This window comes from Musa acuminata, chromosome BXJ2-7 (genome assembly GCF_036884655.1).
Source record: "Musa acuminata AAA Group cultivar baxijiao chromosome BXJ2-7, Cavendish_Baxijiao_AAA, whole genome shotgun sequence".
In the NCBI taxonomy this organism is placed as follows: Eukaryota; Viridiplantae; Streptophyta; class Magnoliopsida; order Zingiberales; family Musaceae; genus Musa; species Musa acuminata.
In genome coordinates this window covers 3,547,832-3,571,212 of record NC_088344.1, presented here as the reverse complement: position 1 = coordinate 3,571,212, position 23,381 = coordinate 3,547,832, and the positions used below count along the sequence as shown (strand labels likewise).

At 38.0% G+C, this 23,381-nt stretch overlaps 2 protein-coding genes, 1 long non-coding RNA gene and 1 other non-coding gene across 5 annotated transcripts; 2 read left to right on the top strand and 2 right to left on the bottom strand.

The window, feature by feature from the left end:
- Positions 1–47: 47 nt before the first annotated feature.
- Positions 48–6,090, top strand: LOC103990641 (cell division cycle protein 48 homolog). The gene is made up of 9 exons (XM_009409850.3): positions 48–204; positions 307–472; positions 1,027–1,255; positions 3,220–3,986; positions 4,081–4,302; positions 4,401–4,472; positions 4,564–4,845; positions 4,926–5,285; positions 5,590–6,090. The coding sequence occupies exons 1-9, from the start codon at positions 167–169 to the stop codon at positions 5,890–5,892; spliced, it is 2,439 nt and encodes an 812-aa protein (XP_009408125.1). The 5' UTR covers positions 48–166; the 3' UTR covers positions 5,893–6,090.
- Positions 6,091–8,054: 1,964 nt separating this feature from the next.
- On the bottom strand, positions 8,055–10,740 carry LOC135616679 (uncharacterized). Of its 2 annotated transcripts, XR_010488441.1 has the most exons (3): positions 9,958–10,740; positions 9,703–9,883; positions 8,055–8,589 (listed from the first exon to the last, which is right to left on the bottom strand). It is a non-coding gene; the product is annotated as an uncharacterized LOC135616679 (long non-coding RNA). The 2 variants fall into 2 exon arrangements; XR_010488440.1 differs by having other exon boundaries at positions 8,055–9,883.
- Positions 10,741–12,127: 1,387 nt separating this feature from the next.
- On the bottom strand, positions 12,128–12,200 carry TRNAV-UAC (transfer RNA valine (anticodon UAC)). The gene has a single exon. It is a non-coding gene; the product is annotated as a tRNA-Val (tRNA).
- Positions 12,201–12,821: 621 nt separating this feature from the next.
- On the top strand, positions 12,822–22,181 carry LOC135616678 (uncharacterized). Its single transcript, XM_065116125.1, has 10 exons — positions 12,822–12,974; positions 13,150–13,272; positions 13,761–13,881; positions 17,287–17,415; positions 18,653–18,762; positions 18,844–19,027; positions 20,336–20,536; positions 20,657–20,878; positions 20,983–21,178; positions 21,826–22,181. Exons 1-10 carry the CDS (start codon positions 12,952–12,954, stop codon positions 21,924–21,926), a joined length of 1,410 nt encoding a protein of 469 aa, XP_064972197.1. The 5' UTR covers positions 12,822–12,951; the 3' UTR covers positions 21,927–22,181.
- The last annotated feature ends 1,200 nt before the right edge of the window (positions 22,182–23,381 follow it).

The window sequence follows — 23,381 nt, the reverse complement described above, 5'->3', positions numbered from 1 at the left end:
ACATCATCATTCAATGTTCCACGTGGACTTTCTGGAGTACTAAATAGACTAGGGTATCGCGAGCTTTTGTAGAACCAAACCTTCGCTTCAATCCGCTTCCTCGGGAGCTTCTTTGAGTGTATCTGAAAACCCTCCTCTTCAATCCACTCCACCTCGCAGAATTCTGATGGCGAATCATGGCGAGGCCTCCTCCTCTTCGGAACCGTAAGATCACTGTTTTCCTATTATTCTTAGGGTTCTCGTGGCGTAAGGGCGTTGAAGTGTGTTGCGGATGATTAGTGTTTTTGGGGTTGGAAATTGGTGCAGAAAGGGGGCTAAGAAAGATTTCAGTACCGCGATTCTGGAGAGGAAGAAGGCGGCGAATCGCTTGATCGTGGACGAGGCGATCAACGATGACAACTCGGTGGTCTCGCTGAACCCGGAGACGATGGAAAAGCTGCAGCTTTTCCGCGGCGACACGGTTCTTCTGAAGGTAACCATGCTGTTGCTCGGATTCTGTCTTTTGCTTGTTCTATTGACCTCTAGGCATGGTCTCTCCTGGGGCTTAGAGATCTGGAATTTTGGAGTGAAGGCGACTCGCTTTCTGTGGAGGAAAGTTAGCAACAATTATGACTTAGTAATGGACTCTTTGATTAGGAGCCAACCATATCGACTGATGAGTTCCGAACTTCTAGTACACTGGATTTCGTTTTATCCGCTTTATCAAGCAAAGATTTTCCGTGATTATGTCTGTGATTATTAGGAACTTGTCTGATTACTTCAGATCCAATTTATTATAGGTTTTTTTTTTTCTCTAATTGGCGTTCCATAACTTTTGGTCTCTGTTAATTCTTATTAATGGTAGGAAGACCATAATCACTCAGCAGAGAGAGTGATTGTCCTCTCTTTTCACCTTGCTTGTTATTAAAAATCTTTTAATCCATATTTGTGTAGTTGGGAAGCTCAGAATTTTAAATTTATGTTGGTGGGATAATTTCGGTGTCAGACTATCAAAACATTTGAAATATTTCTTGGTCTTGATTTCAGGGGAAGAAACGGAGAGATACTATTTGTATTGCACTTGCTGATGATACCTGCGAAGAACCCAAGATCCGGATGAATAAGGTTGTTAGGTCAAACCTCAGAGTGAGGCTGGGTGATGTGGTGTCTGTGCACCAGTGTCAAGATGTGAAATATGGAAAACGCGTGCATATTCTTCCCGTAGATGATACAATTGAAGGCATCACTGGAAACTTGTTTGATGTATATTTGAAGTGTAAGTTATATTTTTGTATCATAAACATCTCTGGTTTAGCTAGATCTGTTGGAATTTTTTATTAATTCTAATTTACACCAGAAGTTTGTTTTAATTTGATTTCAATCATAATTTAGTTTTATGAGATTCTGTTTGTGGATAATGTCCCATTATCAATGTTGTTGACATGATCCTTTCTTCTTATTTCATATAGAAAGTTTGGGAATTTGGCATGATAAAGCATACTTAGATCATTCCCTTTCAAAAATTACATTAAGTGATGTTTTTGGCTCACGAAAATCCTTCTGGTCATTCCTTTTTCTCTCTGATTAGCATCAAGAGCAAGGTTTAAAATTTTGACTGTGTATACACCAATATCTATTGGTTTGATGATTGACCGGTATGCAGATTGGGCAATATTGCCGTTTTGATCCGAATTAGAGCTTGTCGCTTTGTAAGCTCACCTTACTGGCTTATCCGATAGTAGGTTAACCATTATGAAGCATATCAGATGTTTTTTTAAGTTGTTTATAAATATATTTGCAGCTGCTATAGCTGTTTTCTTTCCTGTGTTTTTTGTGTTTCCTTCTCTTTCCCCTTCATTTCCTGTGCCACCCACCTGCTCGTCTCCTCCTCCTCCTGTTGTTGTTATCTTCTACCGCTACCATCTCCTCGACCCTCTCCCCCAATATGGAATGCCCAACTGTATTGGTACCATAACAGTCATATGTCAGTAGAACAGAGGTTAGAATCCTTGATCCAGAGGATGTATCCTTTGTACTATCATCACCATGAGTGGTTATTTATAATGTCATTGGTTTTAAAACTTTTACACTATGGAAATTATATTTGCATTACAATAGTTTATGAGATACTAGTTATTTTGATATGAATTCTGTTCAGCATGCTTGTGGGAGAAAGTCTTTAAGGTCAATTAAACTAGGTATATATTAATGTGCCTTTCACATGTATTTTGGTGTCTCTGAAGGATTATTTGAATCTAACTGCATATTTGAATTGGTATGTATTTGAAGGAATTCAAGTATTCAAATAGATTGCTCATATTCTGTCTGGAATCATGCCAAAAAGAGTGCAAGTTTTCACTAAGCTTATTTGTTAATTAATTGCTTTATCAAGGAGTGGATCGAGGAAAACTGTTAAGAATCACCTCTAGTTTAAGATAATTAAATGTTCAACAATTTTGTCTTACATTTGACATGAAGCTTTCAGAATGATTGAGGTTTGATCATTGGTAATGTTAAGTATATATCTTCCATTTCTAACTCTTGTAGTTGTCAGGTTCAAACTCGAATTTTAGAACTATTCTTTCTACATAATGCATAAGCTCTAAAGCACAGATACAGCTAGGGAGTTGCGGTTGTAGTAGGTATTTTATCTTTCTTTACCCCCTTCCATGTCCTCCTTTTAAAAATTTTTTGGCCATTGCTTTTTCTGTTTCTTATTGTTTACAATTCCTGGTAACTAGGTTGCACATATAGAGAAATGATATGAAGTAAAATGCCTCTTTCCATGTATTTTACCAGTTACTTTTGGACTCTTCTTACTTCCCTAAAGATCTTGTTTACCACTCGATCATAGTTTGAATTCTTACTGCCTGTATATGCTCGAAAAACTGCATGATTTTCTCAGGTAATCATTGGGTAGTTTCTTTTTTTGGTGACCGCTGGAATGTCTAGAGATACTAATGTCAAAAAAAATTTTCTATGCCCTTACATATGTTATTTTTCGTTTGGACCAGTAACTAGTATTTGTTATATATCTTAGATTTATTCATGCTTTAAATTTGTATACGTAGTAGAACACTGTGTCAGTTTTCCTGTCCTTATTTTTTGGCGATTTGGTGAACATTGTTCCTAATTTCAAAATGGTTCTGAACATTTCATTTTTCAGTTTTGGAAGCCGATGTTTGCTTGTCATTTATGTTCTCGTATATAATCGGATCTTGTTTTCTGATGTGTTTACAGCCTACTTTCTGGAGGCATATCGCCCTGTTAGGAAGGGAGACCTCTTTCTAGTTAGGGGTGGCATGCGCAGTGTCGAGTTTAAGGTCATTGAAACTGACCCACCAGAATACTGTGTGGTTGCCCCTGATACTGAGATTTTTTGTGAAGGAGAGCCTATTAAAAGAGAGGATGAGGAACGACTTGATGAGGTGGGGTATGATGATGTTGGTGGAGTTAGAAAGCAGATGGCACAGATCCGAGAGTTAGTCGAACTTCCTTTAAGGCACCCACAACTTTTCAAGTCCATTGGTGTAAAACCACCGAAAGGCATTTTGTTGTATGGACCTCCTGGCTCTGGTAAGACACTTATTGCCAGAGCAGTAGCAAATGAGACTGGAGCATTTTTCTTCTGCATCAATGGTCCTGAAATAATGTCAAAGTTAGCCGGAGAGAGTGAAAGCAATCTTAGGAAGGCCTTCGAAGAAGCTGAAAAGAACGCACCATCAATCATATTCATTGATGAGTTAGATTCCATTGCTCCCAAGAGGGAAAAGACCCATGGAGAAGTAGAAAGGCGTATCGTCTCACAACTCTTAACTTTGATGGATGGTCTGAAGGCACGCTCCCACGTGATTGTAATTGGCGCCACAAATCGACCAAACAGCATTGACCCAGCTCTTAGAAGGTTTGGGAGATTTGATAGGGAAATTGACATTGGGGTGCCAGATGAGGTTGGGCGCCTGGAAGTTCTCCGTATACACACAAAGAACATGAAACTAGCTGAAGACGTAAGACAGTTATGAGAATCCTTTTTCTTCTTTGTTATAATCTTCTGGATAGTCTATGGTTCATGATGGTGGTCAACACTCTACTGATATGCAGGTTGATTTGGAGAGAATTGCCAAGGACACCCATGGATATGTTGGGGCTGATCTGGCTGCGTTGTGCACCGAAGCTGCTCTACAGTGTATACGTGAGAAAATGGACGTCATTGACTTGGAGGATGAATCTATTGATGCTGAGATACTAAACTCTATGGCTGTCACAAATGAACATTTCAAAACTGCTCTCGGAACCAGCAACCCCTCTGCACTCCGTGAAACTGTAAATGACATCCTTTCTTTCTCCCAGCATATGCACTGTAATCAATTCTGTTCGGTTGAAATATAATTTGTTACTCAATTCTTGAATTCTGTATGCAGGTTGTTGAAGTGCCAAACGTCAGCTGGGACGATATTGGTGGACTTGAAAATGTTAAGAGGGAGCTGCAGGAGGTATTTTTATGGAATGGTCCTGACACTTTTCTTCTGGTACTGTTGGATATATTAACTAATTGCTTGGTTATGGTTATCTTGTTTTTGGTAGACTGTTCAATATCCGGTTGAGCATCCTGAGAAGTTTGAAAAGTTTGGTATGTCACCTTCCAAGGGAGTCTTGTTCTATGGACCTCCTGGTTGTGGAAAGACATTGTTGGCAAAGGCAATAGCTAATGAATGCCAAGCAAACTTTATCAGTGTCAAGGGTCCAGAACTGCTCACCATGTGGTTCGGAGAAAGTGAAGCAAATGTTCGAGAAATTTTTGATAAGGCTCGTCAATCTGCACCATGTGTACTCTTTTTCGATGAGCTTGACTCCATCGCAACTCAGGTTTGTCTCAATGGATATCTTGTTGCCGATCTTTTTTTACCATATTCCTTCTCTGACGATATTTTGATGCGCTGTTGTAGAGAGGGAGCAGTGTTGGGGATGCCGGAGGTGCTGCAGATAGGGTTCTCAATCAGCTCTTGACCGAGATGGATGGCATGACTGCTAAGAAAACTGTTTTCATAATTGGGGCAACAAACAGGCCTGACATTATTGATCCAGCGCTGCTAAGGCCCGGCCGTCTTGATCAGTTAATTTACATCCCTCTGCCGGATGAGGCCTCCCGGTGCCAAATTTTCAAGGCTTGTTTGAGGAAGTCCCCAATTGCAAAAGATGTGGATCTGATGGCTCTTGCAAAGTACACTCAAGGCTTCAGCGGTGCAGATATTACTGAAATCTGCCAACGGGCGTGTAAATACGCAATCAGAGAAAACATTGAGAAGGTGAGTTTATTCGTTTGGTTGCGTTGGATTTTGACATACAAGTCTTACCTTCTTCATCTTCTGCATTATCTTACCCTTCAAAGACCAAGACTTTGTCAATCCAAAATAAAAGTCTGGTCCCCCGTTAATTATGCCTTTTGGTCCCCTAAGCTTGTTGTGATCCGTAATTATGCAGCCTTATAGCCTGTTATACTTTTTCTTTTTTCTCTAATTAGCCCTGCGTGGGTTCTTTATAATGCTTTGTTGCTTGGTATTGTGGTAAGCATGAAATGTGATACCGTATCTCGTTGCATATCGAATACAGGACATAGAAAGGGAGAGGAGGAAGAGCGAGAACCCTGAAGCCATGGAAGAAGATGATGCTGATGAAGTCGCAGAGATTAAAGCCGTTCATTTTGAGGAGTCGATGAAGTTTGCTCGGCGCAGTGTCAGCGATGCAGATATTAGGAAATATCAGGCTTTCGCTCAGACCCTGCAGCAGTCCAGGGGATTCGGGACTGAGTTCCGCTTTACCGATCGGGCAGATGCCGGAGCTGGGGCCACTGGTTCCGACCCATTTGCCGCGTCGGGTGCTGCAGCCGACGACGACGATGATCTATATAGTTAGTTTGTGGACCGTGTGATCATAACTGTACTACTGCATCTTTTCTACTCGTCTGGATACATACCTACTATCTCTAGAGACAAAGACATTAAATCTGTTTCTGAAAGGATGTATTGATCACAACTTTTGGTGCAGGTGATCGTGCCATCTCGGGGCGGTAATGCCTGAGACGCAATTAAAAGATCTTTTCCTGAATGCTTACACGTCTGTCTAAAATGTCAGAGTCGTAGCTGCAAGTTAGTCGACGTTGCAATGATGATTCATGTGCACTCTGATGAGCCGGCGGGACACGACGGTGGCACCGCACCTGCGGTGGGGGGACACACGTGGTCCTCGTTACCTTTGTCACTTCTTTCCTGAAGATCACGGGCTGTGCACGTGAGCGATCGCTCGTGATTGTACCTCCGCCTGCACGGTTGTCTCCCTTAATCGCTTCTCGCAATAATACATTGCATTTGTTTTCCCGCTTTAACGCATCCTCTACAGCGCTCCCAGCGGCTACTGTTACGCCATCATGGCCCGTCCTACCGTCCGACGACGGATGCGTGGAACCCCAACCGATGCCGTCAGGAGCATCGTACCCCGCCTTCAGATACATCGTTGCACGCATCCGGATGCATAATCGAAGTCGTTGCTGGTGCTTTCAAGGCCGGCTTTGGCATGGCCGAGAGGTGTTCGGTTTAATGCGTCTGAAGGCGGGTCAGGGGGGGTGGAAGGCGAACTGGCAGGTGGGAAAGCATTGATGAGGAGAAAGAATGCACAAACTTGTGCGCATCTTTTGCAGGAAATTGTCAGTTCATCTGGGCGGATCCGGCGCAGTGCCCACTGTCCACGAGGACGTTTGTTCTGCCCTCCTATGAGTGCGTGAGGTCGTCGTCGCCAGTCTTTTGCCATTAAGCGTTGTCCCTCATCTTTTTGCACCCTCTTTCATACTGCATGTTTCAATGTGATTTTTATGCCTCTGGAGAATTTTCTTTCTTTTTTTTTTTGTTGTTGTTGGAACTCTTTCTTTATGAACAAAAAGATCACAATCTTCGAAATGTATTGGAAGTGGTGGGAACTCTTCCTGTGAATTGTACGGTAACTTATTTTTTGAATTGATCATTTGTCTACGTAAATAAAGATAATATATATCAATCATTTTTTTTAATTCGAATCTTTGTGCACTGAGTTCGTCCTTTATATATACCAAATATATTCAAGAATTGTTAGTTTAGTTGATAAAGCCTTTGATAGTATATCGTAACGTTCTAAACCTATCGTATCGTAATATTTGAGTGAATTAGTACTGCAAATGCTCAAATTGAGCATATATATGGTTTCTTGTGGAAAAGGATATTACAACCCTCACTTGAGATAAATTAATTCAATCTTCATCTAAAACAGCAAGAAATGTATGAAATTTTAACAAACATTAATGTCATGTATGCAGTGGTTGATCCCAGCATCAAATTAAGCAATGCATTTGATTTATGATCCTTCAAGTTAGTCAACAATGTAAATGGTGAGATGAGTCTGTATGCAACAGTCTCCTAAGGCTTCATGGTTGTGCCAAAGAGAAAAGAAAGCAAGGGTGGTTCCTGTGATTGAAGAGAGAGTGTAGCTTGCATTTTAGAAGGCAATTAATCAATCCTCTGTGCTTCCATCTTCATCAAATCCTTACTGCTATCAACTCACTTTACTTACTCTTCCATTACCATCACAAGCTTAAATTTCAGTTCTTGGTTATCTCATGCAGCTTGTTCTTGTGCTAATTCTTCATTCGAAAGACTTCAAATATTATAGTTCTCGTATGTATGTGTATATATATGTATGTATACGTCGATTTGTTCTTGTGACAAATACAAGACTACATCGTCGCCTCTATCGTAAGTGTAAATCTCATTGTCGAACTGGATAAACGTTGGGTCCTTGGTGCTGCATCTTGAGTTTAGTCACTCAACTATTTCACCAAGCTTCTTCTACGTTTGTTATACTTGTGAGACTTCAAACATCTCATCTGATGTTTTGTAGCAAACACCTTCCTCCGTTCGGATCAATTATGACCTTTAATAATCAAAGTTCGGAGCTTTACAATACAGAAAATAACAATATCAAAACAAGTTATACTATTATTAAGTTCTACTAGGAGAAAAATCACTGGTCAAGCTAAAAGGTCATCAAATTAGTTAAGACTCCTCTCTTTCGGATGCACAATTCAAGTTAAAAGACTGTTTTAAGAAAATGAATCTAAGAAGAAATATGACAGAGAAGATACTAAAGACAGGAAGAAACACAAATGTATGTTAATCCTCAGCATATAACTATTTGTCAAAGAGGACATTTCTAATTTGCATGAAAAGTATCAACTCATCACACTCTTGTTAGGTCTTCCTTCAGGTGGCTTTAATGAGAGAACCTGTTTATACATTTAGGGGACTTTGTGAATGTCTTGGAAGCTTCAGTTCAATCTGACATGTTGGCACAGTTTTGCATATAGTCTTTTTGGATAAGAACATGATGTACATGTTTTGTATCTTTCTTGTGGAATTGTGTAGGGAAGTCTGCAAGTGTTTGGCTCCTAAACTTACATGTTGTTGTATGTGCATAGATGGAGAGGAGCCGAAGCATAATTTCCAGACAGTTCTCTGCATTATGTCCTTAAAGATTGGTCCACTTTGCAAGCAACAACTAGCAACATGTACCTTCTGCTTGGTCCATCTGCATGGGTGATTGATGACAGAGTTATGGCTAACATAATTCCTCTCCTTCACTCCTCTCAGATGACAAGCATTTTGAACCACAATCATCAAAAAAACACAAAAAAAATCTACCTCCCTCTTGAATCTATCTGTTCACTTAGCTTTTCTTACATGTTTCATACACTAAATTTTGAGTTTGGATCCAAGGATTTTCTGACTGCAGCATTTATTCTATCACAGCTTAAAATACTCAATGATTTTTGTGCAATTTAATCTAAATTCTGAGAAGAAAGATACTGAAATACCATTCATAAGATATCATAGTATTGATTTACCTTCCCAAACCAGAATATCACAATGAGGAACATATTAGTGGTGCATCTCAGCTATGAAAAACACACAGAAAAGAAATATAATGAAAGAGAAATGCAATAAAAAGTACAAAGGAAGTCAAAGGAAACCATCTATTTATGTGATTTTAACCATAACCATGGCAAGAATTTTGCAATAATCATTTGCTCCTCAAATTGTACCAAAAGACTTCAAGGAAAGAAGTACTACTACTACTACTGTTCATCACAAAGCAAAGCAAGAGAGAGTATAGCACAATACACATGTTTGACAATCTGACTTGTAAGCATTCTTATCAAGAATAGAGAGAAGGTTAGAGATTACATTGTTCATCCAGGAGGATAACCAAACTGTAGATCATGGGATCTATCAATTAAACTAGAGCTGAAAACTCATAGTAGTTTTTCGCCTTTTTCCGATACTTCAAGCTACTCCAAAAAAGTAGCTAAGGTGCCAAGTTTTTGTTTGGATCATATCAAGTAGGCAGGATGATGATATCTCCATATCTGAACCCATTTTTGGTGTATTTTGGGGAAAGAAAAAGCAATCACACTATCATCTTTGAGAATGTTCATAGTGAAACAAAGTTGTTCATGATGTTATCATATATCCTGCTTCTCTAATTTATTTCATGCATCAATAGCTTCCTCTATATAGGCAGATGAAACACAAAGAGAATGATATCATCATAAATAAAGCAGGTGAAAATTCACATAAGCAATATATAAATCCAAGCAATTAATGCATGCTCATAAGCTTATAGAAAGAAAGGAGAAATTACCTGATCAAATCATCAGTTGCTCGCAATCATACTCTCACAAAGAGAATACATTAGTAGTACCGAAGCTCGGAGAATCTGCTGCTCTCTGCGAATCCTTTGCAAAGGAAAAGGAGTCATTACCTTCTAAAAAGCACAATAGTTTGATATCACTTGTTTGAATCTCTACTTCTGCGCACATAACCTAAGAGCAGAAGGCATCTCCGAAATCAACTCCTAGGCTTAGGGATCGAACACACCGCGGCAAAAAGATCTTACCGCGACGACGATGACAGGAGCTAATGGTGGTGGTGGTATGTTTAGTCGCTTGTTTGCCGATGCAGCATCATCAAGATTCTCATGGAGGAGGACGGGGATCGGGTCCTTGTGAATCTTGATGATGCCACAGCCGCAAACACCGGCTGCTGCTGCTGCTGCTACGGAATCCCATGCATGTCCGACCCGTGGAGGAGAAAGAGGATTTCGTGGAGATGAGAGGAGGAAACGGAGAACAAGAAAGGCGCTGCAGCAAGTACTGCCGGGATCGATCCACGAGGAGCGGAAACCGATGCCGCCGGTGGCCGAAGCCTCGGAAGGGCGGTGGATTTGAGGACCAACAAGAGGAATCTTGCAGCGTTGGAGTTGTATCGATCGAGGCAAGACCAACAGAATCAAGAGGCAGAAAGCAAGAAGCAAATCCTAGAGTGAGTAGTACTCCCTCGTGTTCTCTCGTGCACCTGATCGTTTCCCTCCCCAAAAGAAGGGCCCAAAACAAGGAACGGGTTACACTGACAAAGATCATCCCATGTTCAGCTCATCAGAAGAAGAGCAAGGAGGAGGAGGAGGAGGAGGAGCACTGTGCGACACTGATGCGCAGAGACCTCGTTGACAGCCCAATCGAGATTGGACACGTCTCGACCTTTAAGACCATGGCTTAGGATCTCAAAAGATAGAAAGAGAATGGCATCTGCCGAAGTGGTGAAAAGAGAGAGAGGGAGAGAGAGAGTCAGCAGTGAGAAGGATAGAGAGGGATAGAGGAGAGGAGAGTACTGTGGGACTGAAAGGAGAGGCTGTAATAAGACTCTTATGCGTGTCTTTATATATATATATATATATATATATATATATATATATATATATATATATATATATATATATATATATATATATATATATATATATATTCCTGATGCAGCATGGAGTATTGGTCCTCTAACCCTAATTCCTTCCGTGAGTCACATTTGACCTTAAAAAAAATATATTCTGAGGTTTTTAATCCATGCAAATTGAAATACTACTACTTGTATGATATATAGAATTTTGCCGGCAGCTAAATTGGATGCTCATTAATCAATATTTTGATCGAGTGACTAGTAAATTTTAAATTATTTCTATATTTTAACCGGTTCGATCGATAAAGATCTTACGATACTGTGTTACAGTAGTTTATTAGTATTGCTTAAAATATAGTAACATAATAAAAAATACTATATAGGGTGAATCGATCTAATTACAATATTTTTGTCAATGCCAGAAAAATATTATAGCACAATACAAAAAATCATGTTATAATATTTTTTAATATTATTAAAAATATTATAATATAATATAAAAATATTATAATCAGACTAGTTCACTTATAGACGGTTCCATAGAGAGAAAAATATATATATATGATTGGGGTATTCAGGGAATTAGATAGGATTCTAAAACGAGGAGCTTTTCTCCGGTCTATTATATCTTTTTTAGATAAAATCAGATTCTTAAATAATCTTAAATTTTTTCAAGATATAAGGATAATTTCAATCCTTTTATGAACATATAATTTTTTTTATATGATCATAAAAATCGTAATGCATGTGACACAAGAATCCACATATTTCCTATGTATGCAACATTCAAAACCACATATAAAACACATTATTCCTCTACTGTACGACTATGCCATTCCAGTTTCAATTTTCTATTAAGATGGCTTAATTTGTTCTCTCTTTTTTTGGATAGTGTTTATATGATGGTGACATGATTTAGATGGTGGAGGGCTGAGCTCATTAAAGCTGTGTCATGTAAGCTTTATTTAATATGGCAAGGCATGATGGTCATGTGAAGAGTTATCGACATGTGCACATGGAGACAGTTCATGCCCATCGTTCCTCGATTCTAATCCATGATTACCCATTTCTTTATGGGCTAACCATGTGACTTTTCGAGCACATAAACATGCTTTAAGACACTTTATCTTCTATTTGCTGACGAGGCACAGCACTTATGAAGCATGATGTCGTCGTTAGTGGACCTCATTTTGTGTGAGCTTTTCTTGGACTTAACATTAAAAGGTTTTTTAGGAGTTTAATAAATAATTAAATGTACTAATACAATCAGGAGTGACAAATTATATATATATATATATATATATATATATATATATATATAATTAAAATAGCAAAATTGATGCTGCCCAGGATCGAACTGGGGACCTTTAGTGTGTAAGACTAACGTGATAACCACTACACCACAGCATCTTATTTGCCGTAATTTCCTTTCCTTAGCTACATATACAAAGACAAATACACATGCCCATATACATACACGTATTTCTGAGATAGAATTATTTTATGATGGATATGTGAAATTATAGTAAAAAATCATAATATGGGTAGAAAATTAGGTGATTAATATGAATTTAAACAGTTAGTGGTTGGTAAAATGTATTGAATGAAAACTATATATGTCAAATACATCATCTTATTATTCCTAAATGATATTTCTCTCGTAATGTTATATTATTATTCATCTATCAAATACATCATCTTTTAAGAATTTATCATATATATATATATTCACATTATTTTCCATCAGGGTACTTTTTTAATTGGGTATGGGATAAATATGAGTAGAAAATTAGGTGATTAATAAGAATTTAAAGATTTAGTGGTTTGTAAAATGTATGGTGACTATTCTTGTAACATTATTTCATTAATTAATGATATTATACATAGAATTAATGATTAATATCATTGTAACATTATAACATTAATTAATAATATGATGCATCGAATACAATTGTTATCTATGGGAGAGACGGGTATTGTGTGACCTCTCGAAACGAATCGTTTGGGAACGGCTCGGACGTCGGCAGTCGTCCCTCTTCTCGATCGTCGCCGAAAGCCCCCCCCACCCCCCCGACCAATGATCGCTCCCCGATCCTCCTCCTGCGATCACTAACCGTTTCCCTCTGTCGGAGCCGTAGATCGTCGTCGCCCATCCTCCGCCATGAGCTTGGAGCCCTTCAACAGGTACGGTCGCCGGGATCCTGCTTCCTGCCCTTATTTCATGTTCGTTCTGCGATCGATACATCTTGCTGGCTGATTAGATCTGTAGGTTGTGCTCCGATGGTGTCGTCTGTGTTGTCTTTCTCGTTTTGTTGCTACTTTGATGCTGTGGTATTGAATCGGTGGAGTTGTTGGGTAGGTTGGTGAAGCTCGCGGCGCGGGCGTTCTACGATGACGTCACCATAAAGGGCGAAAACCAGCCCAAGACTGGGAGAGGCGACAACAGGGGGATGGCTGTTATTGTTCTTGATGCCCTCTCCAGGTTACGAAATCTTGCTTTGATCTGTTTTTCCCCTGGAAGGTTTAAGTTTGACCGCATACCGAAATGATGCCGTTGCGCACTTAATCGTGGACTTCAAGAAAGACAAAACGAAGCAGAATTCGAGGATAATTAATGTACTCTTGAAGAAATGTATTATCTTTTACTTCCGAAAATACTGTTTTTGGTTGAAATTCAATGAATTGAAATTGTAGTACTGGGCAGACATCTTTAGGGCCATTAACGTTAACCATCCAAGTAGGGCATCGTCTGGATTACGTTTTGCCCTTCGTTTTTACTCTCGGTAGCTCCAAAGTTCAGACTCACTACTCTATAATTGTAAGTGTATGTCAAGGGCTTCCTTTGACAAATTAAACAACTGCCGATCAGGTCTTTAAAATTATGCTTCAAGCACTATGATTTCCACTAAAAAAAATTTGTTCTTGTATCATCTCTTTTGAATCCCTAGTGTTGATGGTTTACTGCCTCAGGCGCCAGTGGGTTAGAGAGGAAGATTTGGCTAAAGCCTTGAAGTTGCATACTAAACAACTGCGCCGTGCTTTACGTTTTTTTGAAGAAGAGAAGCTAGTTACTAGAGAACATCGGAAAGAGGTCAGTTTTGTGCTGATCAAGCGAATACAATAGCTTGTAATTGTTCCATTGTCATTGTGCATTTAAATGCTTATTAGAATATGTTTTTCTTCCTCTCCTAGTGGCATTAGTTTATGGCATTTTCTACTATGAATATTATTAAATTGTGCATTTGAAATATGAGTATTTTCTAAACACTTGATAATTTTGTCTCCATCCTAGTGGCAGCAATTAATTGATGCTATCCACTCTTATGATGACTATGAAATTGTGTATGCTAACTAAGTTCGTTTTAGTTTGCTTGTGGCAACACTTTGTCATTCACTTCTAAAAGAGTATGAACATGTGTTATGGGTGAAAACTATCTTTGGTACTTGTTCTGTTGTTCACAAAACCTTTTCCTACTCATAAGAATGCGCTTCAATTGATAGTTTTCTTTTTTGCGTGGGTAACTGTGTTGTTGTTCGTCACTTTGGGTGCAAGTTTTGGCATCTCATGTCATTTTCTTTCTAGCAATGCCTCCAAATTTTTATATCATATTGTTCCTACTTACATAATATTTTCATAATTTCATCTCAAAAATTATAGAAGCACTAAATGTGAATATTCTCTCTCTATCTTCTCCTCTCTTTTTATTCATTTAAGCTAACAATATTGCCTTTTCCAAATTGTGCCTTGAAGCAGGGTTTGTTGTACCGATGCATATCGCTAGGTACGGGCGGTACGTACCGGTCTAATAGGATATCGGTGCGCAGACCGCCCTCTACCGGCGGTACCAGTCACTTGACCCCGTATTAGACGATACGGGGTTTGTATCTGGCAATAACGATCGAAATCCAATCGTTATTGACCTGTATCGATCGGTAATGGTTGGATTTCGACTGATATCGATTAAGAGTTGAGATTCGCCTATCGAGATCCAATCGTTATTGACTTGTACAGATCGATAATGGTTAGATTTCGACCGATACCGATCTAGAGCTGAGATTCATCTATTTTAAACAGTCAATTTGACCGTTTAAGGCTTTAAAAAGGGATTTTAAACCCTTTCCTCCCTCTTCTTTCAACTCATTTCACTCTCTCAATCTCTTAAACTCTCTCAAACTCTTTTTCACTCATATCTCTCTCTTATTCTCACTTTTTTACTCTCATAAACTCAATAAAGCTACGATTTGAACAGATGCGACAGAGCTTACACGACGTAGACACAAAGCGAAGCTCATCGTATTCATAGCCGTCGTATTATGGAGAATCTTACGACCAACAACAATACGGTGATAGTTGGTCATACTTCTCCGAGCAACAGTACGATGATTGATCTTACGATACGGAACAATAGATCAGTAGCAAAAGTAGAAGTTCTGACATTCTCTATGCTCCGCACCAATACATGCCACATTCGTTTTTGCCTCAGGAGCCGCTTCAGACACATGTGGTTCACGATGATCAAACTACGACTATCACCATATTGATGCACCAATGGTATATGGTGTATTAGTACACTATGTCATGAGATCAATTTCAGGATTGAATCCAACAAATATATCATATTGATATACATATACATGGGATTGAGGACCCCGATCCATTGCTCGTGGAGTCCTGTCGTTCTTTTTGGTGGTAGAACCTGCCAACCCGGTATATCCATCGACTGATTATTTAATTCATTTGAATCGTAAGGTTTAAATTATATAAAAAATAATCTAACAATTCAAATAATTTCTTGTAGATAATTCAATATTAACGGAAGGACGATCCATAACGTACCACAAAGCTACTCCTTAAAGCCCGAAAAAGATACGTGATACTATTCTTTCCTAATTTACATTATTTTTGCTAAAATTATACTAATGTTATATTTATCTCTAACTTAAAAATCCTATCCTAACTTTTTTTTCTTCTATTTTTCAGGTATTTTTAGAGGTCTTTTTATGATTTTGGGTGTACTATCAGTATGCCTCAGTACATAGTGTACCGAGCAAGGCTTGGTACACCGGTACAGACCGAAATTGCAGTCCTTGCCTTGAAGTTTAATTTGATATGTTCAAGTTGGAGTCAATATATTGCTATCCCTTTTGTGGCTTGTGGAAATGTGGGTTCTCTTTATGAATTGTATGCCTCATCTATGGGCTTTGTGGACTTCAATAGGCATTAATTGGTTTCATACCCAAATTCAAGGGTCTTGTATACAACATTAAAAAAAAAAAGGTTTGACTGGACCCACTTTCTATGGCTTTGATAGATAAGGGTAATTTTAGTCATCATCAAATTCAAAGCACACTCAGTTTGGTTTTAAACGTTATGATTACTGAGTATATCAGGTGTTTAGTTTTTGCACAGACCTTCTCCTTCTTTGTTGGAGGTAGTTAATATTTTTTTGTTAAGCGGAAAAACACTAGTAGTTGAGGTGGTGAGAATTGTAACACATGGTAATATAATTAGGTAATTACAAAAATAATTATTATCATCTTCTGGTGACATATTTACGGAAACATGTCATACTGTGCCACAAGTTAAACTATCTTTTGGAATTTATTTATGTGTATGTCGTTTATGTAACTGATGACCCATGTCTAGACGGGATTCTACAAGATTGATGAGCTTCTTGTGGATTTGGGAAATTGCTGTTTGAAACATCCGTATATCATCAGCAAGTAGCAATCAATTCTTCATTTGACAAGTAGTAATATTTATGTAGATATTGATGAGAGGCCTAAATGCAGTATTTTAAGAATACAATGTCATCTGCTTGAAGCTTCACAGTTATGCCTCCAACTAGCACATGTTTCCTTGTTGGTGAAGTAATATCAGAAGGCCTAGATACCTACCAAGTTCATACTGTCAGATTATTTTGTCCCTCGCCTTCCATTGTCAATGATTTGCATCCAAGGTGATGTCTTGCAGTATTCTCATATAATTTCCGGTTTCCAGCCCGAGATCTGTTATATATATTGTTTTAGACTTTGGAGCTTTGACAATTATTTACTAAATGTTCCATACATAACCGATGAAGATCATAGCATGATGTTTCCGCACATACAGGATTTAAAGCAGTAGATAGTAGATTTTGAATGGTCAAAAGCTGTTGAAGAGCACACTGGCAGTAAATGAATGACTTGCTTTACATTGGATGAGGCAAATCATGTTAGTTTTTTAGTAAGGTGTAAATGGGTCAACCAAGGTTTCTTACTTTGTCATCATGAGACTTGGGCTGTTTGGCAAATGATATGCATTCTAAAATTTCAGCTTATCATGGTTATGCTTTTGTGTTCTTTATATTTCAGCTAATTATGTGACATTTGAGTGTGCAAAAGGAATACATTTCTACAGCTTCTCTCGGATGAAATTTTTGAAGCTCTAAATATTGTCGCCTTTCTTGATTTTTCTTCTTTTTAATTATCCTAACATATATTTGTATTTATTCAGAGTGCCAAAGGTGCAAAAATATTCAATGCTGCAATTGCTGCAACTGGTGATGGTCCACAAGGTACTAAAGAGGGTGATGAGAAGATGAAGATGCATATGCATTCGTACTGCTGTTTAGATTATGCACAGGTCACTACTGACGATCTTGATGTTTCTTCTTCTACTTGTGAACTATCAAAACAATTCTTTTGTCTCAGTAAGTCGTGCACAACCTGGTTATGCATGTCTATTAAGATAGTTTCCTTTTGTTGTTTGGTTTCTTTACTTTCTTCCCCCATGCCCCTCTTCTAGTAGGATTTTACCTTTCCTTTTCACAGTTACCTCATAATCTTTTTATATTTTTGTTTACTATGGCTTGTTTGTTTGTGCTGTAGTGCTAGAATATGTAGTCGCTTAACGCGAGAAAGAAAGTTAAGCAACTAACCAACATCCTAAATCTGTTCATCATGAAATAAATTATTATAACAGTGCTTCAAGAATACAGAGTTGATAACAAAACTGCGAGAATTTATGATGCATGTGATAATGGAATCATTTTATTTTTACAATTTGATGTTAGATCAAATGACAAAGTAATATGTCTAATCATATATCTATCTCATATGCCATCAAAAGATCAACATCCAAAAGGTAAAAAGATACAAGTTTCCCAGGAAGTATCCACCAATCATCCCCTAAGTATCCAAACATCAACATTTAGCCTTAAGTGTTCTACAAGTATCACATCTCACATATTCATAGCCTTGTTTAATAGTTGTCAGATAAGATCATAGGGATTTAAGTTCTTCACTTAATTGGGTAAAGGTTTACCCTTGATAAATCATGGTGGAGCCTATATAAGGCATTGTCTGAATTATATGTCAAAAGAAGAACTTTGCCTATTGTGTTATTAGGTTAAGAGTAATGTGAGCACCTTAATTATACAACAGGTAGGATGGAGAGACTAAAAGGTTATATGGTCTTTGTTTCTGAAACTATTTAAAACGTTTTGAAACATTACTTAAGGTTAGACTAAAGTAATGTGAGAAACTATTTAAAACTTATTGTAGTTGAAAATAGATTTACATGAGTATTTAACTGGATCTTTTTTTACCGATTCCTTGAAGGCAATGTTAAGATACTTGTATTTAGGGAAACCTGTGGATGCTTGAGTTTACCTGCCCAATTGTTCATTTATAAGTGTCTTCTTAATTTGGTAAGACAGAATAAAAAGTGTGAGACCTAGTTGGGCTTGCTTGTTGATATTGATTCTGACTTGACATGGACCCATTACTTACCACTTATTTTGTACATGTTATGTGCCTGAAGTGTTGCACCTTTAGTTTTTTTTACTTTCTGATGAACTTTTATGAATACTCTATTGCAGATTTATGATGTTGTTAGATACCGAATGCATCGGATGAAGAAGAAAATAAAGGATGAGTTGGACAGCAGAAATACCATTCAGGAGTACATATGCCCTAATTGTGGGAGAAGGTAACTTGCAATCTTCCTTAGCCAGTACTTCAATTGATATTTTTGAGCTTGCTGTGTTGGTGATTCCTAAATCTTTTCTAGATATTCTGCTTTTGATGCATTACAACTTGTGAGCATGGATGATGAATATTTTCACTGTGAAAATTGCAATGGTGAACTTGTTGCTGAGAGTGACAAGCTTGCTGCTGAAGAAATGGGAGACGGGGATGATAATGCTAGGAGGCGGAGGCGTGAAAAGTTAAAGGACATGCTTCAGAAGATGGAGGTAGCTCTGAAACTTTGTTTACGGTTGAAATTCTATATCAAACAGTATCTTCAGGAGGAAAGTAATTGTGTGTATTAGTATCCGAATAATAAATGAAAAGCTAATGATGGCATTGAGTTGTCATATAAAAGTAGTTTTTTTTTATTAGGCTTGGTGATTAACCAATATCAGCATAAAGTTTTTGAGTAAAGCCCATGGCAATGCTGCCTTACGAGATTGCATGGGCTTTCAGACAAATATTGAAGTGTTCGAAGTTCTTTTTTCTTCTTTTGATATTATTTTACCGGCTCGCTTTATGTGCCTTTTCTTTTATAGATATTTGGTAATTTTACTTCAGGTCACCTATGTGTTTATCTAATATAATGCTTTCAGTTTAGCCTTTGTCCATTTAACTGTCACCTTTTTAGAGAACTGGTTCTAGCACAGGGAAGTAACACCACAAAGTGTTTGTATGTTGTTGCTTTTAAACATACTTTCTTCTAAATAAATTATAATCCTTGTTTGTTATTCTTTTCTAAGTATCTTTTTGTCAACAGCTTTTAGCGTTTCTATAAGTGCACTTGATTGCTTGTCTTTCAATCATATCTGCAAGCTTTCTCCGAGTAACAGTTGCCGACAATGTCTTGACAATAATCAAATATGTAACTAACATATCTGGACAAACTTAAAGGTATCCAGACATTTGGAGAGCACAGGCCATGCATAAAGGAATTTTAGCGATATGCTCTCTTTTTAAAGAACAGTATAATTCTGGTCTGCTTGATTTTACTTGTACTTTCATATTATTGTCCAGGACTCCATAGGAAAAATATTTTTGCAAATTATGAACTCTGCATCTTGATGTGGTCTATATGATAGCACTTGTTATGTGTGCTTTGATATGAATAGTAGTCAGCAAAGCAAAATATTTCCACTCACACTTGACTGTTTCCATGTTTGCTCTGTAGTCGCATTGGTTTAAAGTCGTTGTCATCAGATTTTGAGAGGTCCCTCTTGCCTAAATTATACTTAACTAGAAATTTGTCACTAGCTTCATAGTTTTCAACATCAATGAAAAAGGTTCACATGATGTTGACCTTGCAAGTTTTTGATCAAGATTACTTTCTTCTTTTACAAAACCTTAACCAGCTTGATTTCACTTAGATGTCCTTCATACTAGATTCCATACATATCTTTGTGAATCTCTTTGATGGATTTACTATGCCCCATTTAGTTGGGATGATATGTCAAAATTTTGTAATGTCTCCTTTTCGTGAGGTTGATTCTAAATAATGTTGTCCACATGTTGCGGAATTTCAACAAATGCAGGAGCAGCTGAAACCGCTAGCATTACAGCTTGCTAGGGTGAAAGATTTGCCTGCTCCTGAATTTGGAAACCTACAAGCATGGGAAGCTAGGGCACATGCTGCAGCTCAAGCTAGTGGTGATTCTAATGCTAGTGATTCTTCTAAAAATCCCCAAGCACAAGGTTACACTGGCACGCCAATGCCGTTTCTTGGTGAAACAAGGGTATGCAATTTTTGCACTATCAAATCCACCAGAGTTAAACAGTAACTGAAAATTTGAAATCATATTTATAGCTGCCGATCACCTTTATGTATTATCTGTTTACTGTGTTATACTTGGCAGGTCGAAGTTGCTTTATCTGGTGTTGAGGCAAAAGAGGAGATTGAACTTGATACAAAACCTACTTCAATGAAGGTTTTACCTCCATGGATGATCAAACAGGGAATGAATCTTACAAAAGAGCAGCGTGGAGAGGTCAAGCCTGATGTCAAAGTGGAGCAAAGTTCCAGTTCTGTTGATGAGAAGAAATCAAATATGGATAAAGAAGATGAAAAGAGTTTACAGGCTAGTACATTGTCTGAGATTTTATAAACTTAGTTTGTGTTGGAATATTTCTTATTAATATCATTGTGACAAAAATCATTTTTGCTGCCTTTTAACTTTTTTAGGATGAATATCTCAAGGCTTATTATGCTGCCCTTGTGAAAAGGCAAGAAGAACAAGAGGCCTCTAAAAAAGTTCAACAAGAGGCAGAACTGCCAATAAATGTTTCTGAAGCACCCTTTGAGCGACGTGTTGGCATGAAATCAAAACGTGAGGATGACAATGACGACGTTGAATGGGAGGAGGAGGCCCCAAGTACAGGTATATTGCCTTTGGCTGATTTTTTTTTTCTGGGTTCTATCAGAAACTAGGGTGCTGGATGTATATTGGATATCTTGTTTTTCTGTGAGTTCATTATTATAGATATTAAAGAACATAAGTAACAATGATTTGAAGCCACTCTGGATCTTTAATCAAATTATCAGATCAGATTCATCCAGGATTCAAGTCCAATTTTGATCAGGGTGTAGAAGTCTCAAACCGAATCCAAGTCAAATAGGAGGGTAGATTATCGCCCCTGAATCTGTACATTATAGTTATGGGATATTTGATTCTTGTACCTCATATCTGTTCTCTTCTGGTTGACCTTTTAAGCTAATAAAGTATGGTCTATATCACCAGAGTTTTGTCAGTGGAGTTAATGAGGGTTCCATGTAAGCTAGGAAATTTTCTTTACAGATGGTAGAGATGTATGGTAAGCCACATTAGCCTGAAAATTTTGAATTTACGATTGGCATATTTCAATGTATGCCATCAGAGTTCTAATCTAGCATGGTCTATGTTCTGATGTTTTTCATTTCTATTTTTAGCTTGCCATCTTCAGTTCTAATCTTTATACGTTTCTTCGGTGACTGGATGTCAAACCATAATGAGTACTCTTAACGATTCGCATCAAAACCATTTTGCAGGTAATTCTGGTCAATCATATAGGCTAGCCGATTTGAATGTGGAAGCTGATGCATCGGATCATGACGATGATGAGGATGGTATAGACTGGGAGGAAGGCTGACATCCATCAGAATAATATCTACACAGTAAATGAGCTCCTCCCACGTTGACTAATGATGCTTGGTCTCCATCCTGGTCTGGTTTTGTTTAAAACAAGCACACCTCTATATATATATATATATATATATCATTTTTCAGGGAGTTATATACACTATAAGTAAAGCGCTATAAGAATGCAATTCTGAACAGAAGAAATAGACGATTCTATTTTGAACACCTGAGTGGAATAAAGGTCAGCTGGTCAAACTTTCACTTCGGTCTGATGGTGTATATTTTCCTCCTTGTTTCCGGTCAATTACTTGTGAATCTATCAACTCCTTTTTCATGTTTCTGTAGCAAAGAGATGTCAGGCGATGCATCGTCGAAGAGCTTTTGATATCTACTGAGATGCAAAGGGGGAGGTTCACTCTGCTGCAATCGTATGGTGGGTCTGTCGATCCTCTCGAGCGCTTCCCATCTTTTCCCATGTCTCTTTATTTTGTAGTAGTTACAAGTTTAAATAAGATTCAAATCTAAATATGGACTAAACATTTAATTTTACTAATTGGAGTTTTATAGTATTTTTTTAATTTTTATTGCATCAAATGACGTCGTACAAAACACTCAAACCTGAGATCTCGCTGGATATTGGGTTAATCGAGGCGAGCATCGATAGGAAGGTAAGTTTATGCTACTATGTTTTGTTCTCCAAATAAGATTATCCTTATATGACTTGGGTGATCTATGTTCCAATCATAAAAGAAAATTTCTATTTATATGAATAATTAAGCCAATTACCTCAGTTTCTTTCTTGTGACTTAACCAAAGGTTTCAATGTGATCGGGCTCATAGAAGTTGCTCTTTCTGCTAAGGTGTGGTATAAGGCTAATTACATATTATTCTCGGTAGTTAGTTATCTTTAGCATCTCGATTTTTATATTTCAAATAATTATATTGATATTTCTATAATTACAAAAGTAAAACGTCTAGGTTCGTTTATTCTAAGGTCATCGGATTTAACAACGAAAATAAGAAAATAAATGATAGAAAGATAATTTTAACTTTCAAAACGTTGATGGTCGGTGGCGGATGTAGAGCGGTGACAAAGCGCTTCGTGTCCTAACGTTTCGATGCCAATCTCAGAATTACTAAGACCCTACAACTAGCTCCCTCACTCGCTCTCTAAAACCCTCAACAGTGCCTCAGCCTTGCTCTTCCTCTTGTGCTCATCCCGTTGTCATCGTTGACCAGAGCCCTCACGACTACCTTCACCCCTGTCCCCCATTGCTTTGTCGCTCTTTACTATGTTCGACGGCATAGTCGTAACGTTTTGTCTCGCCCTCCCGCTTCTCCCAACCACCAGATCCTCCAGGACGTTGACACCATTCAACCTTCGGAATGCCTTCATACTCTTGTCACATCCTGCCACTCGAGTGATCATAGCCATCGTGTCCCCCACCAGCCCCCTTCGCCCATC